The 18,854-nt window shown below is 37.5% G+C and overlaps 1 protein-coding gene across 13 annotated transcripts in view; it reads left to right on the top strand.

Annotated features, from left to right (window-relative positions):
* The window catches only part of ATF7IP (activating transcription factor 7 interacting protein), an 82,605-nt gene that overhangs the window by 57,137 nt on the left and 6,614 nt on the right, over positions 1-18,854 (top strand). For 11 of the 13 annotated variants that reach the window (XM_071423089.1, XM_071423087.1, XM_071423078.1 and 8 more), the window contains 4 exons: positions 9,577-9,655; positions 15,222-15,401; positions 16,275-16,460; positions 18,640-18,752. In XM_071423089.1, coding sequence (XP_071279190.1) covers positions 9,577-9,655; positions 15,222-15,401; positions 16,275-16,460; positions 18,640-18,752 — 558 coding nt within the window. The remainder of the gene's footprint in view (positions 1-9,576; positions 9,656-15,221; positions 15,402-16,274; positions 16,461-18,639; positions 18,753-18,854) is intronic. The other 2 variants (XM_071423088.1, XM_071423092.1) reach the window with 1 other exon arrangement.

The raw sequence follows: 18,854 nt of genomic DNA, 5'->3' as shown, positions 1-18,854 counted from the left end.
AAATTAAAAAAACACCAAAAACCCAAACAACAACAAACCCCCAGTGCTTAGTCTAAGTCAACTAAATTAATCGTGACTGCTATGTTATTGATTAAATTCCATTTTCTTTGATGGAGATGACCCTGAAAACAATGAAGAATAACTGGTTCCTTATATAATGCTTCCATAAATTTAGTTTTGCATCTCATTGTCATAATTCCGCTTTGGTACTAGTGTTGTGAATACAGGACTTGTTTTCCTTGTGCTTTCCTGTTAAGTTTGGAAATCTCAGCTGTTACTTTAAGGGGTACTCGAATTACTTCTTGTTTATATGAAGTTGGCATGGTATCTTAAAGTATGTTAAAATTTCTTTGCTTATATGCACCTTCTCTGTACCATGTGAAGTGCTCCACTGTGCAGTGTTGAATATCTGAAGGCATTGGAAGGATGCTTTGAAATGGAATTTGTTCTTGGGTTTGTTGTGGTTTTAGTCTAGTACCTCTGGTTATCCTGAACTGAACAGCTTCTCAGTAGTTGCTAAAGTTTTCCATATACAGCTTGGATGTATGATTTTGCTGTGTGACTGTTTTCTTCTTTTCAGCCTTTCTCTCTGCTTCTTGCTCCAAAAGGAGTGGCTGCAGGGATGTGGAAGGGGACACCTTACTACTTGTATTAGTCTTTCATCTTCAGCTTTTTCCTGTGTACACAGAAGTTTAAGGGTTGTTATTTGGTCCCAGTCATTTTATCTGTGGCCATTCCAGTGCCTCGGGTCCTTGAGTTGCATTTTTGAAGACATGACAAGCATTTTTACTGCATTGGGACAAATGTTATTGTTATAGAGACAGAGGCATTTTTAATTATATAGCAAATCTTTAGAATGGTTTAAAAGTATTTTAGTACAAATCCAGGTTATAGATACAGGATTTATATATATTATATATAATATATAAATATAGCTATGGTATACTGAGAGAATCTATGAAAGCAGTTTTATTACACTGTACCATGAAGTAACAGTGAACAAATCTTAACAGCATTGAAAATGTCTGGCATAAGTCAATCTTCAAGAATTGTTTGAATTACATTTATTAAAACACCAGGTCAGGTAAAGAGTCTTTTTTTCCTGTTCCTACTTCATGTGCAATTTATTTTCTTAAGGAGTAAACCTGTTTTTTAGTCTAAATTTCATCTGTGCGTTTCAGTTTACAGCTACTGTTAGTTTATTAAATAAAAGTCCACCAGTGTCCTACCCGTTTCCCATTGTTTCTGACACACCTTGATTTCTTTGGTTGAGCTACAGTTTAATTTAAGCTATCTTGCTGACTATTGGAAATTCATCCATAAAACATTAATAAAGTATATTTATAACTCCTATCACATTACTCTGCAATGTGTAACAAACTTTGTGAGTGTCTCTTAGGAAATAATGTGAACAAAGTGATATGTCAGCGTACAGTTTATGAGCAGCTATTAATTCTATGTTGTTGAAGCGTTATTGATGAATATGTTTCCTTGCATTTCATGGTTTTATCACTCAAAATAAACATATACAGTTATATATGTCAAATGGGCTGCTTGACTTTTGTCTCTGATCATGGGGTTATGTTCGGGCTGTTTAAAATGCCACTAGCTCTCATCTGTGAGGTGGAACCTTTACCTGAGAATAATTAGAAAACTAAATTACAAAGTTGTTAGCAGGACATCATGTAGCTGAATTGGATGGCTGTTTTAAGGGGCACAGTTAAAGTGAATCCATTCTCATGTGACTTTTAAAATGATTGTCTTTCCCTGTGACTGTGTTACTTATATTACCCCTAACTACTGAGAGCAGTTTTTAATGAGTAAATATACTTGTGTATTCTAGGCTCAGATTTCTCATTTGAGGCCAGAAAATTTGGGAGAGATATTAAAACAATCTCACTGATTATGCCATTACTCCAGGCATGGATAATAGCTTTTAAAAGCTGCAGAAAACTAATCTGAAAAGAATTATAAATATATTCACTGTTCAATAAGATGGCCAATATCTGCTCTTTGCACCAAAGAAATGAGAGGGTATATAATACATAGGGGTTAATATAACTGGTTATTCATTTTTTCCACACTTGTATTGTTCTTGTTTGGTAGGAAGTTAGCACAGTATCAGTAAAGGGTAAGGGGAATGGAGGAATCGTGTGAATGCAACACATAAAGTGTCTGTTAAAAGTATTTTTGAGTATTACACAAATATGCGACCACACTATCAAAACATGTATTGCAGCACTATGAAATTTTGTTTGTGTAAACTTTGATCTTGGTAAACTGCTTCCTTTATTACATTATCATTCTCCTTTTGTCTTGGTAAGAGATGATAAATATGTTTGGTACCTGGTTGAGTAGATTATCACGACATCTTTGAAAGGCTGGAATAATTACTTCAATTTTGTGGGAGTTACTGCATTGGAAAAAATAACGGTTGAGGAGTGATAAATTTGACACTGAAACAGTCTGTGGCTGAAATATGCTCAAAAATGTATGAAAAAATAATTTTCACAACTGCTTAAACTGTGCTTGAAGTCTCTAATTTTGTATGCAGATGACTCAAAACGAAATATTAACCTTATAATTATGCATACAAACACAGTATTGCCACCCTCTCTACATGCATTCCATTCCCAAGACATATTTTAACATCACTCCCCATAATTTAAGATTGATTTTGCTATTATATAACGCCTTGGTGCGTCATGTATTATTGTGGTGGTGTGATGCTTCATTAATTGTCTGGTTTGCAACCTCCAGATTTTTTTCTAGTTTGTTACAGTAGAAGCTATTAATAAAATTGTCTGCACTGTGTCAGTGTGCCACACATACTCTTCAGAATTTCGATCTTTACTACCCTGAAACTGTTTTTTTTACTTTGCAATGTATTTTTTTGTTTTTGCATTTTTTCCCGTTAATTTTTCACTCTTACATACTGAAATGTTCCTTTATGAAAAGCAGGTGGCATTACAATCAATAACCTTGTTTATCTCTTTGTGATGAACTGAACTGTGGCGTTATATAATACCAAAACTTTTAAAATCATGTATATCATATGTGAATAGAGAAGTGCATATTCAGAACTTTCTTCAAAATTCCAAGTTGTAGCTTTTGGTTTTTCATTTGGTACAATACATATGCATGTTGTTGAGCTGTTCCATTTGAGCTTTAGAGGTTTCTTTCCCAGTTTTCTACAGTAGTTTGCCATTGGCCCATATGTGCTGTGGTGTTGTAACTTTTTCTGTGGTAATTTTCACAGTTGCAGTTATGGTGGGAGATAACTTCTTTTCTCAATATCATGCCTACCAATATGTGCTTTGGTCCTTAAATTGTCTCCTTCCTTACCTGTGTTTTCCTTGTAGTATCAGAATTTAAAAAAATCACGGGGATGGCTGTCTGTAAAAAAGTTTTCTCTTTCTTTTCAAAATTGCAAATAAATCAACTTAATTTGCAGCAGTAATGATTTGAAAAAGTTGCTGGATTGCAAAGCTAAGGTAATATTCTTTCTCCTACTCCATTGTATTTTACGACACTGTAGAATGCTCTCTGCAAGTAGAAAAACACATATAATGGTACTAGGCTGTCTGAATGTCCCTGCTTTTCTAGAGGCAGGTGAGGAAACTGCTTCAAGAATCACTTGAATGCCAGAGACAGCCCTTCATTTATTGCAAGGCTGATGCCTCTCTGATTTCCCTTTATTAATATATTGTTTTCTAGTGTGTGGATTAATTATTTGATATTGCAGTTGATGACATATGGGATATTATGACAGTCTTCCAATAGCAGGAAAAAAGTTCCTAATTATAAAACATTTGCATTGGTTTTATTGCAAATCTTAATTGTAACGTCAAGTTCAGGTGACCCTGTATTTATCCATTTTTGACAGGTTCCATGATTTTTATTACCGCTAAGAACCTCTTTTCTGTTGTACTTACTGTTTAGATTTCTTTAATATCCATATGATATCCACTGGTTTTAGAAAGTCAATGTATAATTACTTTCTTTCTCAAGGAAACAGTATCATTGCTGCTTTTTTCTGGCAATTATCCCCACAAGTATATCTTATTTGTCAGTCCATCACTTTCTCAGTACTTTCTTCCATTCTTAAAAAGACTTTAGTGGCTGGGATTGGAAGAAAGCACTTATGTTGTCTATGCATACATAGTAGAAAATGCATGAAATTGTGAGCATAGGTAATTTTTACTGATTCTCTTTAGAAAACCCTGAATTGGAGTGTAATTACTAAAAATGAATAGAGATTTTATGTAATCAAATAAATTAAAGTTTTGTTTCTAGTAGTTTTCATGGTCAAGAAAATCTGAAAATGTTAGTTTTAAGCAAAAGTTTTACAGTTAGTAGAACACTTAGAAGTACCAATTTCTAATATGAAGTAGGAAAAAGGCACAAATTTGAGTAGTTGCATTCATTTAATGCATACTTTTCATTGTTTTCACTTCCATATGCACTATAAAGCAGTTTCCACGTAACTGATATAGAGAAATTTAGAAGAGGTTATAATGTCTTATTTCAGGACTTGACAGGTTTCAGTCAGATACTTAAAAGAGAAGAATGTTTACACTTTCAGTTTTACCCTTTTTTTTAAGGTCTTTCAGTTGCTGCTTTCACAAGTTCTGTGCTTGCCATTAAAATACTTTTCCTTCACACATTCCAAGTTGATGCTTGCCTGGGGCATCTGACACACAAACAGATCATTTCATGTGGGTAATTGCAATAGGTGTGGACATGACTTTGCAGACTAAAGCAGCTGGGGCAGAGGGCCTGCAATTTGACAAGGTTTTCTTTAAAGAACACATTGTTCCAAACAGATCAAGGCTGTAAGTGCAAAGGGTCTTCTCCTCTGTGGGCTGTTTCAGGGAAATTACACAACACTGGGAATATTGAAGAAACTTTGCAGTACGCTTGCCCCATCTTTCCGTGTTTGTGGTGGTGCAGGCTCAGTTGCTACATGGCTTGTTATTTTCTTTTCCCCTACTACCTTTCTTCTTCCTCCTGCTTCCTTTTTTCACCTTCGTTTCTGCTCTTAGTTGTACCTTGCAGTCTTCTCCCCCCGACTTCACCTTGTGTTTTGCCTTTCATCTCCAAGCTGTTACATGTGTTGTCTTGGGCTGGAGCTACGTTCCATTTCAGTATGAAATGTTCAGTTACAGGACACATTGCTCTTATGCAAAACATTTTAATTGCAATTTGAAGTGCACCTACCAGCTGAAGACTAAATATGTGGCCATTTTAAAACTGGGAAGTCAAGAAAAGATGAAGTCTTGTATTTTTCTTACTTTCTTCCTAAATTTTTTTTTACATACATATTTAAATCTCTGGCATTTCAGAGTGGGATTTATTAGGTTGAATTTTTAATTCCATTTTTAATTCATTTTTCTCATTCCACTGTTGTATGTTAAGACTGTTACACTGCTGACAGCCATATGAAAGGAGAGATATTTAAACTAAGGCAGCTCAGATACAGTTGTGATGAACTGGATGGTTCAGTCCACGATGTTGCTACTTCCAGGCTATACAAGCTTTGTTCACCTGCTGAGATAACACAGGTCCAAAATGGCAATGTAAATGACAGTATTTTGGAGGATTTCTACTTACTTGGAATTTAAAGGCACATACATTAAGATACATGAGCTGTAAAAGTATGGAAAAGGGGATTTGGTAGTTTATAGTTCTTTTAAATCTCAATGTAAACTTTTTTTGCTAGATTACTAGAAATTGCCCAGATGCTGTGTTAAACAATCAGTTTTAAGTGCAGCTTCTATTTGGTCTGGAGACAGGTGCACTGGTTCTGACAAAGGATTGACAGGTTGGCTGTGGGGTTGTGATTTTGTTCACTTTTGTTGGGTTTGTTTGGTTTTGTGTTTATTTGTAACTGTGACATTTTAAATATATACAGATCAATTTATGATGCTGTGGTTGTTTTGTTTCTGTTTCAGTTTATTTGTATTCTAAGGTGTGTGAATCCTTTGTTACTAAGACTTGCTAGGCAGTATGTAAACCAAACCATCAGGCAAATGTTTGAGGTTCTCGTTAATGGTTTTCATTATTTCACTGATGTGGCTGCACTGATAGGTGTTAAGATGGCATCATCTGTTCTTCTGCTGAGATCAGCTGAAGCAGTTTCATGTTGTTGGCTTCCTGTGTTTGGAGATAGCTAAAAAGAGATAGCAGACCACAATGCTTTGACTAGATTTTCTGCTTTACCAGTTTCTACCCAAATGCTTGCTGAAATCTAGTATTAGGAGCTGAAAGACTTGTTCTCTTGTTTCAGTTTTTGACATGTATGGAAGTGTTGTTCATATATGACTGGAAGTCCAGTGCCAGGCTTCCTCTTGACTTCATCAGGGCTGCAAGCATTCTGAACTTGTCTTCTAATTTTGCTCAGAGCAGCACATCTGAATCTCCATTTCTTATGTCTAACATGGCAATCTTGTCCAAAGAATCCTATTCCCTCCTTTTTATGGAAGAAAAGAGCAGTTGTTTCTCTGTAGTTTTTCCTCAGACATAGTTCTGTTGTAAACGAGTTGCCACAAGTCCTTGTACTATAAAAAATTTCCCTGAGAGAATTTCTGGGTGAAATAGTCACGATACTAAAAAAGGGTGGTTGTATTTTCTTGTTTGGTTGGGCACAGGGTTTTCTGAAAACCATTACTTGCATTTCACAGAGAGGATGCCCTGTGGTTAAATTTGTAGCTCTTAACCATTCTGGTGGTGTCAGTACTCCAGAAACATCTGGATAAGGTGATAAAGTTGCTCTCTGAGATCATGGAGATGCTTAATTTCACCATGGGGTGTGTGGACCAGTAGTGTGGACCAGTCCTCTAACACCAGATTGCCAGTTCTTCCTGGATTTCCTTTTCATTCTCAAATGAAATCTTGAATTTGAGATATCTACAAGTATCTGAAAACTGTCAGCATGATGGGTTATAGAAATGGATGCTCCTTCTACTCCTTATGAGTGTAGGTGGATGCTGCAAATAGTCAAAATGGTGACCTTTATGGCAGGCATAATGAGCAGTCTGTTTTGTTTGGGGATTCCCTGCCTACACCTTGCTCCTCTAGGTAGGAAACACAATGTTCAGCCTTTTTGGTTTTCCGAGTTTCCTTAAGATTTTCCCTAAATTTCATTTGGGGGAAATGCATGGTTGGTGAAGTAGGGGAATCTGGCTGGGGAGGTCATGGTGTGCTGTGTATCGAGTACAGCATCTGCTGGGGGTAGCTGGAATGTGTGTCTCAGAACCAGGACTGGGGGTGTTCCACAGAGCTCTGCTCAAAGGCTGCCCTGCAGATCTGCAGCTTCTGGGGTGGGCTGCAGAAAGAGCCTGACTGCTTCTGCATAGCTCCTGTCGAGGAGATTGCTGTCCAGGGTCATTTAATAAAAACCTTGAATAGTGGGGCTGGCCAAGAGAAGGTCTTTCTTCCTGAGATTTGCACATATGAGACCTTGTTGGCTGAGTTGATTTAATAAGTCTGTTTAACTAAGGCTTATTCAGGATTTTGGCCTTCCAGACATTTCAAAATAAAGAAATGCATGCTGTGACACTTGCTGACTTGGAAGTTCAAAGAACTTTCTCACTGGCACAGTCAAGTAGGGCTTCAAAACAGTTAGCTGTCATACAGAGTATTTTTCTAAGGATTTTGATTTCCTTGCAGAGGAAGAATTGAAAGGAAATTACTTCATACTAATGTATTTTTTAGTGGGAAGAACTTAATAGCTTGATATTCAGTTTTCTTCTTTCTGTAGTTCCTTTTAAATCTCCCTCTCCATTTATCAATCTGCTTTCTCCTGGCAGAGAGAACCATGGTTCCAAATACACATTGGTGGCTGGGAAGATCATCCAGTTGGAATGAAATTCCTCTTGACTTTATGCTAATCAATTTATCATTGATTATTTTAATGTGCCTTTTTCTTAAGCTTCAAGTTAAATCAGCTCATCATACTAAGAAACCTGAAGCTAGAAAGTATTTTAAATAGCAACCACTCAACAGAAGAATTCTGTGGTTAATAACTGAAATATGTTTCTCTATGTATTGGAAAGATGAATCCCTGTAGAGATCTCTTATATCACCTGTGAATATAAGTAGTTAGATATTTTGTACTTAAATTTGGTATTGTATTTTATTAGCAGAATTTCATCAGTGGCAGCATCAGCGGCAGCATCAGCTTTAAGACAAAAAGAAATCAGGTTGTAATAATGGATAATAAAGAGAAATGTCAGGCACTCCAAATTCACTGACTGATAATTCAAGCAGCTTCTCCTTGCATTTAGTAATCATAAGATGCCTCTTTTTGCCTCTCCTCAGAGCCTTGCCTGTGTGAGAATTGCCTTTAGGACTTCCTTAAATGCCTAGTTTTTTTCCAAATGAAAGGTCATAGAGCAGATAATCTTAATGCTTAGGCTTTGTGCATCTGTCACCATCTGACTGCACAGAAAAATCTCTAATATTCCTAGGGTGTATCATGTCAGCATTTGTACAGACCATGTGGGTCTGATACCTTATATTTTTTCCCATGTTAATTGCTCAGAGATATTTGATAATTATGGTGCTTTTGTAACTCCTTGTCTGTCCTAAGGAAACTTGTTTACTCTAATCCATAAATGTGTAGCAGTTCAGTCCAAGAATAAGTGATAATCTCTCCACAGAACAACAATAAAAAGAAGAAACCTCAACTACTTTTTGTAGCAAGTTTAAGGAAGTAGAAATTCATATAATCATGATTGTTTTCTAGAAATTGTCTTTAAAATCACAGAAATATGTAAGACCTCCCCCATATTTTTCTCATCACCTAAGGGAAAATGTTAGGGATCTCTACAGTCTGACCAGCCATGGGACAGCAGTTGATCTACAAGATAAATCTTGTTTGGTGGTCTTCTAGGGTTTTTTGTTAAAACATATAACCTGGGCAATAGCTTAAAAGATCCCTTTATGCTCTCTAAAGGGAAGATTAAAAATAGATTTGTGTGTAGAATAATAAATGCTAAAATTTTTCATAATGGGTGAGAATACAGTAATGAAATTACTGAATACAATTGGAGTTTTCTGATGGTTTTTGATGTGTTTTGTAAGCATAAAAGTTCCAGTGTAGTTTTCCCTTTTTCTTAATATGAAGTCAGTGTCTTCATAAGTACAGCAGCAAAGCTGTCTCAAGATAAGTAATGCATTGTCCTGATGACTGCTCTGTCAGAATGTTATGCAGAGGAAAGGACAGGTTACAACCAGATTAAAATGTTAGGAGTCATAGTTGAAATACACTATACCAGCAAATTATTATGCATTTACTTGTAAAACAGCAATGTGCTACTAGTCATCAATTTGTAAAAACCCCTTACAAAGCTGAAAATACTTTAATACTTGTTTCTGCAATACAGTCATTTGGTTATGGCCCATTTTTCAAGTCCTGGGATATTCGTCTGAAATTACCTTCTCTTGATAATTTCAGCAGTTCCTTTCTAATAAGTATCAATTCTGAGACCTCTCCTGAATGTTCAATGTGTCCCTTTTCCACCTGTGTTCCCTGGATCTGCTTTTGCAAAACAAAGGAGTTTTGTCTTTCAGAGCGGGAAGTTCACAGGAAGTGAATCAGGAGGTGTCATTGATCTTACACTGGATGAAGAGGATGACAGCTGCTCTCAAGGTAGGTGAAAAATACTTTCCTAGCTGCAGGGATAGTTGAGCTACAAGTGTTATTTCATCCTTTGAATGGCAGAAAGGAATCAACTTCTGTTTCTGCTTAGGGTATTCTTTTCTTTGGCGTTTCAGTTAGATAGGACTCCTGTTAAAAAAATTATGTTAGATATTAAAGAAAAAGAATTTTGCTTACAGTCTTAAAGATTTTTACTATTCCTTTATTTTAAGCATTAGGGCTATCTGTGCATAAGTACCTCAGGCTTGGGGAGTAATTTGAGATGTTTGAGTTTTTGATGAACTTTTCAAAAGCTCTTCTAGATGTATTTATTTTTTCTTTTTACTGGTTATAATTAAAGGGCTTTTAATTCTACAGTTGATATTTAGGCATTAGAGTATTACAGCTTGTAATCTTTTGTTTAACTAACACTTTATGTGCAAGAGTTTAAAGACCAAATGCAAACTGTTGTTTGCTTTGGGACTGTATGCCAAGAGCAGAGTAAATATAGTCGTGCTCTTGTGTACTTTGGCAGTTTGGATGCACTTCATCATTTAAAAGAACACATTTCTTTTATATAAATCTTGTGTAAATGTAGGCCATCTAATTATAGTTAGCATTGGATTAGTGAAGAATGGTAGTACTTCACAGAAGTAATGAGTCTCTACGTAAGGCCATGTATTGTGCTGTCGTTTCCATTGGAAAAAAATCATATTTCTACTACTGGAGGTAAAATTTTCATTCTGTTTGGCCACTAAATGCATGTCCCTGTGCTACATTCTGAAGTCCAGCCACCAAGAAGTTTGATTCCTCTGGACAACCTTGTAGTTATTTCTCTAGCTTGTGCATTCAAGTTCTACACAAACATTCTTAATAGCTTGACTTGCTTTGCATTTGTATTACACAAATGTAGAAAATCATTTTGGCATGTGGTAGCATTTCTTCCAGTGAGAAATCGTAGAGTTATGGAATGGTTTGGGTTGGAAAGGATCTTTAAAGTTATCTCATTCCAGCCCCCCTGCCATGGGCAGGGACATCTCCCACTAGCCCATGTTGCTCAAAGCCCCATCCAGCCTGGCCTTGAACAGTTCCATGTGATGTTATCACCAAAAAGGGAGTGTGTGAGGTACACAAGTATTAGGGAGGTATGATGCAATTCAGATAGCTGACTCTCTGCTTTTCACAGTGAATTGAGTATGAGCCAACAGTGTGTTCTCATTTCAATTTAAGTATTCCCCCAAACTGACACTGGTGGAACCACAGCTGAAATAGGGTGTCCAGTTCTGGCTCCCTTTTCTTCAAGCTCAGAAGAGTTGTGGTAGCACTGGAGAGGCTCCCACTGATGGTGTCAGGATGGTGAAGGCCTGGAGTGCATGACCTGAGAGCTAAGCAAGAGACAATGTCAGGGCAGCCTACAGCTCCTTGGAGGATAGTTACAAAAATGACAGAGCACAACTCTCTTCAGCAGTGCCAAGTGATACATTAAGGAACTGTGGCCATGAACTACAAGTTCAGGAATGAGGAGGAAAGAAATCAGCATAATGCTGCACAGAGGGATGGTAGAAACTGTCCTATTGAATGTTTTTGAGATTTAGCAGGGCAAAACCACAATAAATTGCTATTGACAATCCAGCTTCAACAAGAAATTGGACTACACAGCCACCAGAGGTCCTTTTCAGCCAGGATTTTGACTTGACAAGCTGAGTGGCAGAATAGCTGAGGCAAACAAGTTTTTATCACTGTCATCTCTTCTGAGGGTTAGTTCTCAAAAAGATAAAAAGGTGGTTACCTTAAGACTGTGCAAGCCTGTCAGACAAGGTTAACCTCCCCAGTCCTATTTAATATTTTGTAAAAGACACCCAGCAGATAGATTAAAATGGATTTGGGGTATATTTTAAAGTAGCATGTCACAGTATTGTAATATATTTCAGCTAATATTTTTCTATCTTAAAAGTTTCTGAAAATAACATTTTTCTTCCTAATTGCATTAAGTAGATGCTCACCTCACAATTGCCATAAAAGATCAATACCACAGTTGCACATACAATTGTAAGACTGCTTCTGTAGGTAGGAGTGCTACAGAGTTGTAGCTCCATTGCAGCTTAATTCTTCCTCAGTTTCTTTGTTGGGGCTTGAGCCAGTATCTTAAAAATTTATCCAGTGGGATATTCTGAGATTCTTTCCCCTTAATGTCAGGTCTTAGAATACTGTCCTTCCATTAGGAGGAAGGTTATTAGTGGAGTACTTTTGTGCTGGGTTAGCTCCCCTGTGTCTCTTCCCTGCAAAGCAGAAGCTGGTAGTCTGAAGCCAATGCAGATTAGTTCATGTTGGGAATTTGTGTGAGAAGTCAGTGGTTTTTAATATGTGCTGTAAAAACATAGGAAGCTCTAATAAAAGCTTGAGTTTCACCCTGCAGTGAGAACACAGCACTAGGATTTTGGAGCAAGTTTCTCAGGAATGCGTTCTGATAAAAATTTCAAGGTTAAACAGAAGAGGAGTACACTTCTAACAGCTTTTGCTTGATCATAAGCATCTGTGTACCTTTGGCCAAGTATTTTTTCCACTGAAGTTTGTTTACAGCAAATGTGGAGCAGGTTTTATTTTCTCCCAGATTTACACAACCTCAGGATAGAAAATACTTTCAGCATTATGGTGTTTCCTGCAGGAATATTAGCTCGATACTAATTCAAATTCAAGATCAGCACTTCCATAGTGTTGTTGGGAACATCAGTTCCTGATTATCTTTTACAGCATTGTCACCCACATAAAAAGTAAGCCTAATTCTGCTACTTGTAATAGGTATGTGAATAGATCTTATTATCTGCTAATATCTAATAACATCTTCTGATTTGTGCAAAAATTATGAATGAAGAGGGTGTGTAATTTTTGAGAAACCATGTTAAGAGTAATCTAGATACTTTCCTGCTGCAAGTATCTTGCAATACTTGCACTTTGGACCTTGCTGGCCTTTTTTCAAAAAGGATCATCAAATTATTTTGTATTAATATTGAAACAATTAATAGATTTAGTCCAAAGTGGGTCTGTAGTCTAAGAAAGATACCTAAATGCACTCTTAAATTAAAACAGCTGTGTTCTGCTTTTTCATTATTTTGTAAGAAAAATTATTATATACATAATCAGTGTTTTATTTTATAAGGTGTTTTATCTGGTTAACAAATCTGTAGTTCTCTAATTTTTTTCTTATTCTTGAGCATGCCTGTGGCATGCTTGGTGTTCTGTAATCCACCTATACCAGTTGTGAACCAGAACACTGTTCAAAACTCCTTTGTGCTATAACTGCAGTGTTGTAGACCGTTTCTGGCATGGAAATTAGTCCCTCTTCTGTTTTGTGTATTGGAGTAGGAGTTTTGCTTACACCTCCAGTAGTAACAGTTTCCATTTCATGCTTATATCCATAAATCATACTTTGCTGTGTCCTCTAGGTCCACATTTGTTGTGAATATGATGCTGTGTTCATTTAGTATTGGAAACTGTTCCATAATGACTTCTAACCTTAGTCCTGTGCTTACTATGTACCCAGTCTTCCGCACTGTTATTGGTTTTTTTTTTTTTTTTGCTTAAATAACCTTTTCTTCTTATTTCCATTTATTTAATGAAGTCTAGTTAGTTATCTGTCATCATTTCCTGTGGGTGGTGCAATGCTGACCTAGTTTCCAGTCACTGGAATGTCAGCAGGGCTCTTCTTGATTTGTCAAGGGTAAATGAACTTGCTCTGTGTGAAATCAAAAACAAAAGCAAAACTGGAAAAGCCCTCTTGTTTGTCCAGACTGTCATCTTTCCTTGCACCACATTTACAGCAGTAGGCTGTAAAGGTGTTTACTTGTTGCACTGTAAGTGCATCTTGTAAATCATGACTAAGAAGGCACTTACATCACTGAAATTATTCAGTGGTAGTTGAGATGTGCAGCAGTCTCTAAATATTTGAAGTAAAAACAAATGTGTATACATCTCTGTAGGAATCTCTTTGAAGTCAAGTAGTTTATTGAACACTGGGAAATCTCTCATAATCAGGGACAATAAAAGAAGCTTGAACCAATCACAAGGCCCATTAGTTAATCAAAGAGCAGGAAGGATCTCACCTTTTGTTTTCAAAATAAGCATCCCTTCACTGCTCCTTTTATAGACTTTGGAAAAAAAACCAAACAAAAAAACACAGTATATTTTCATCCAGTGGCTTCAGTGAGGTAGCTTGGCTGTTGAGTCTACAGAAAAAAAATATGGGCTGCAATTCATACTGTGTTTTATTCTTGAGGTCTTGAATTTGGAGATATGGTCTGGGGGTGACTATGATGGTGTTGGGTTGATGGTTGGACTAGATGATCTTTAAGGCCTCTTCCAACCTTGATGATTCTGTGATTCTGTAATTATGTCTCATAGAATCATATAGCAGTTTGTGAAGGGTACTGCTACTTCAGGCTGTTAGCAGCTAGTGTTAAACACAGCTCAGGGAGACCATCCAAATAGTCTTAAACTGCCAGAAACCCCAACACTCTGAGCTATGGTGGCATTAACCCTCTTCTTAATGCTTTCAAATCTAGCTGGTATACTTAATTGAACATTTCAAATGTGGTTCTCACTATATTGTTCTATTTTCTCAAGAGTAAAATGAGTATTTACATATTGTCATCTTTATATTCTATGCTCTTTTACTGAATTAGTGGCTGATGTAAGTACAGTTTTATTAGGGGAGAATCCTTTTGAGTATCAGTCCTTAAAATCTACTCTTTTATCTTGTGGTGTTTAGTTCTTCAGGGGTGGGTGCCTCCTCTGCCCATTACTGCTTTAATGTCCAGATGAAAGCTTCTCAATTTTTCCTAATTCAACTTGTGCAAAGTCTTGATTACATACAGCCTTGCACTCTAATTAATATTTTATATAGTCACAAATAAACTAAAGCAGGAAACAGTATTGCAGTAGTAAGCTACAGATACAGGCAATATTTTCAGTATCACAAGTCAGTAAGTCATGTTGAGGAGGGTGTCAATGTGATAAAACAAATTTTCTTTTTAAAATTTTCTATAAATAATAAAGCAATTTCCCCCTTTTTAAGTAAATATTGTGAAAATTCAAAGTAGCAGCAAGAGGACTAACAGATTGAAAAAAGGAAAGAGTCAGCAAATAAAAAGATGTAAACATCAAAGGTAGACAAGATTTATTTAGAGAACAAAATTTGAGTACTGCAGTGTTCAGGCCTTTAAAGGTTTTAGGATTTGCTTTTAGTAACAACTTTTAAAGACTTTGGCACAGTGTTCCCTTGAATTCAGGTTTCCAAATTGCTCTGAAATATGCAGACTTCATGATAATAGAATAAAACATTGTGGAGTGTGTCTGGACAGGGGAAATTGCAGGGATGAAAGTAAAAAGATTTAAATGAGTTTTCTGCAGATTTGTTTGCATAAGCAAAAAAGGTCAGAGAAATGTCATGCTTCGAATATCCTCACCAGTCTGTAAATGGGAGAGGGAGGAAAGGATTGTAAAACTCTGTGGTGCTTGGAACTGTGATTCAGAAATAAAAATTTCTGTTTGCTATTGCCTATATCTTTTGTTTCTTTTAAAGCAGATGGCAAGAAGCAGAAGCAGAACCAGAGCCAGGCACCTGTGCCAGGACTGAGCATACCCAGCCAGCCCTTGACTCGACCCCTGCAGCCTTTGCCACCTTTGCAGCCAAGCTCTGTGCAGCAGCCAGGTGTGCCAACAAGTGGCCCTTCCCAGACCACCATCCATGTAATACCAACAGGTAACTTCATTTGACATCACTGTGTGAGTGCAGTGGCTGCTTTTTTCCTTAAATTAGACTGCTGTGTGCTCTACGTTTTGCTAATCTTTTAAAGTGAATATGCAGAATGTTTGAGTCACTTCATAATCTTTCATTGTAGTCAGTTTCCCATAACATTTGTTCTTTTAAACTGATAAAGGGGAAGGACAGTACTACTGATTTGAAAAGAATTCAGGGTCAATTTTATTTATGGAGAGGAAGAAATTCTGCTAAGGATAGTCATGGAAGTTATTAAATATACTACTGTTGGTAAAAGTGAAGGAGAAGAAACCTGTACCTTCTTTAAGTAACGGGGGAAAAAACATTATCAGCATCACTCCTATGTCTGTCCCTTGGCAGTTAATTCTTTTGGCAGAGGGAATGGCAAGGCTGACATTGAAGTTCTAGCCCTAGTTAAATATTACTTTGCAGTGTGATTATGTTTTCCCCATCTAAAGAAATGTAGATCCTCTTTTTTTCTTTTATTTTTTTTTCTGTATGTGATCGCTGAAGATTAGTTGGCATTGGAATTCCCTTATGATTACTGTGTTCTGCAGACTCCTTGGTGGATTTTATATTCTTCCACTGTCCTTACACACAAGACCTTTGCAGGGAGTGGGGGAGACATTATATTTATCTTCTCTGTTAGGAAGCCGTATATATATTGACTTTAATATTTCAGTAAAATACCGTTTAGGCTGTTTTTACTTCTCTTGCAATACCCAAAGAGGACACAGTTTTTATTTTACATGGCTCAGATGAGTCAGTTTTCCAAAGGAGATGTGTACTCTGGAATAGGCATATGGCTTTGACTCATGAAATTCAGATTTAGAGTGTGCTCTGTCTTTTTTTCAGCTTCGACAGCGGTGAATGTAACTCATCGGCCCGTGGCTCCAGCTAATCCCAAGCTTCCTATCCCAAGAACCCCTGCTAACCATCAGGTGGTCTATACCACTATTCCTGCACCACCAGCTCAGAATCCTGTAAGAGGAGCTGTCATGACCAGCCCAGGCTTAAGGCCAGTCACCCCACAGACTGGAGGTAAGGGATGATTCCTCCCATGTGCTTCTTACCGTGACATAGCTTGGTACGTTCTACCTCATGGATGTGGCGTTTAGGTTTTTGATTTGGATCTGTTGTTTGGTCTTTTTGCAGTACTGGTATTAGTTAGAGAGTTTAGGGTTTTTTCCCAGTTTATGGAATTCAGAAAATTCTCGGGCTGCTAAGAAATTCTATTTGTAGCTATGTGAATGAGGAGAAATTGGAGTTAAGTCATCCCAGGCACCAGCTCTGCCAATTAAGTATCTGTGGTACACACCCCACATACTTTACAAGGCAGTGGAAGGTAATATGACAAGCATCACCCTAGAAAATCATGTTTGATTTCCTGGCTACAAGTTACATTTCTATCAGGCATCCTAGTGTAATTCCATAGCAATCTCTGATGTCCTGTGCTCAGCAAATTTCTTTCCTTTCTCAAGGCCTCAAGAGATGAAATTTCTCGCCAGATGTATCAGAAATTGATATATGCTTGAGTTTCCTTGAGATGTTGGCAAGTTCCCCTTGACTTTGCAAATGCATAAGTGATACCTTCTCCTAGCAATAAACTCATTTTCTGAAATGAGTAATAGATGTCAAAAATAAAGAACTTAAATGATATTTTGTTACAAAGTGGTGGATTTTAACTGGTTTTTTTTTTGCTCCCCACAATTTCTACACTATAGTTGTTTTAACACCTTTATGTTTAACATAAATTTCCCTTTTTTATGAGTATGTGCCTTCCTTTGTGATGTCCTGGTAGTAATGCTGCTACTGATGTATATTGATTTATGTTATCATTGCAACAGCCTTTAGTGCCAGTAGCAGATGCTTCTTGAGTAAGAGTGCTGCTGCACTTTGTCTTTGAAAAATTGATTGTGAGAACCCATCCAAAGTGTTTTGCAAATTGCAGTTTTGTACTTCTGCCTCAAGTGAGTAGTATCCCTACCTAGAAGTGATGCTATGTTTGTATCTTATATCTTATTAAGGCATTTCTGACCATCTTCAGATGGTTGTAGTTTCCTGAGACAGAGCTACAGTCATACTAAACCAGTGTATCTTACCAGGTTCTCACAGAGGAGGAATAGCCAGCTCAGGTTACAGTTTAAACCACAGGAGTTCACACAAGCTTCATCAGCTTCTTAGAGAGACTCCAATAAGAAAAAGATATAAAGCACCTGCCCAGTGTTTAGCACTTTATAATTAAAGCATTAAGATTTAGCACTCTGAGTCCCTGCCTTGCACTCACACATTACACAGACTTCTGACCCTCATTCCCTGTGGATTGTAGTTTGATGTATGTTTATGAAGAAAAGAAATTGCCATACAATAACTGTGGTTTCCTGATAATGTGTTGCTTTGTGAGCTTGTCTTCTGGAGTATTAGAATGCTTCAGTCTTACACAAGTGTAGAACTAGGGTATCATAGAGATTGCCTCAAATCTTGTATTTCTCGACAGAAATGGAGGGATTACCCAGGCAATCCATAACAATGAGCAAAGGCTTTGAGTTCACAGAACATAAATGTTCCAACAGTGACTAGATAAAGTGTTACTTAAGATAATTAGATGTGGTATAAAATGAATGAAAACTTGGTAGCTTGCAAGAGTTTTGGCTATTATTTACAAGGCTATAAAACTGTCTAGTTTATTCCTGCCAGGCAGGTTAGTTTGCTGTGGGAATGACTGAAATGTTGATGCCTGTGAGTAGTGTCCATCATGGAGTCTGTTCTGGGAGGGAGGACAAGTTTCTTGGACAGTGACTTAGCTTTTTTGCTTTCAGTGTCATCCACAGCACAGCCTTCTGAGTGAATAACATTGTGCTGCAGCAGCATTTCTCTTTTCCTTTCTGAATCCCAAAATGATGTAATTGTTCTTTTCATACTTAAGCTCCCTGTATCTCCCACGCTTCTCCTCCTCACCCATTTCTTTCATGCTACAAAGTGCTAAAACAACATTCTGTCCCCTCTGCAAACACAAGCGCTTGCTCTGTCTCACTTTTACAGCTTCAGGGGATGGGAGGTGATTTTGTTGTTACACAGTGCTTCATCAGTCTGCTGGCAGCTGGAGGAGTCTGTCTGAAATTTGGCTTCATGCAGCAGAACCAAGGAGCTGGTCTTCCAATGTTCTGTTTAGCTGCCTGTAAGTATTGAATGCTCAGAGTGTTCGTTGTGCTCCCTGCAGGTGTGACCGTGCGGATGCCTCAGACAACCTACGTGGTGAACAGCGGGCTGGCTCTGGGCTCGGGAGCGCCTCAGCTCACGGTGCACCACCGACCGCCGCCGCAAGCGCACACGGTGAGTGGGGCTCTCCAACCACCTCCTCCAATGTACAGCCTTGTCTCTGCACTGGCATCTCAGGCTGCTCTTAGTGTGAGCTGCAGAGCACTCAAATGCCTT

This window comes from Agelaius tricolor, unplaced genomic scaffold (assembly GCF_023055355.1).
Source record: "Agelaius tricolor isolate 1412-34295 unplaced genomic scaffold, bAgeTri1.0.p SCAF_3, whole genome shotgun sequence".
In the NCBI taxonomy this organism is placed as follows: domain Eukaryota; kingdom Metazoa; phylum Chordata; class Aves; order Passeriformes; family Icteridae; genus Agelaius; species Agelaius tricolor.
Note: the sequence above shows the minus strand (reverse complement) of the source record. Positions and strands in the feature narration are given on the sequence as shown.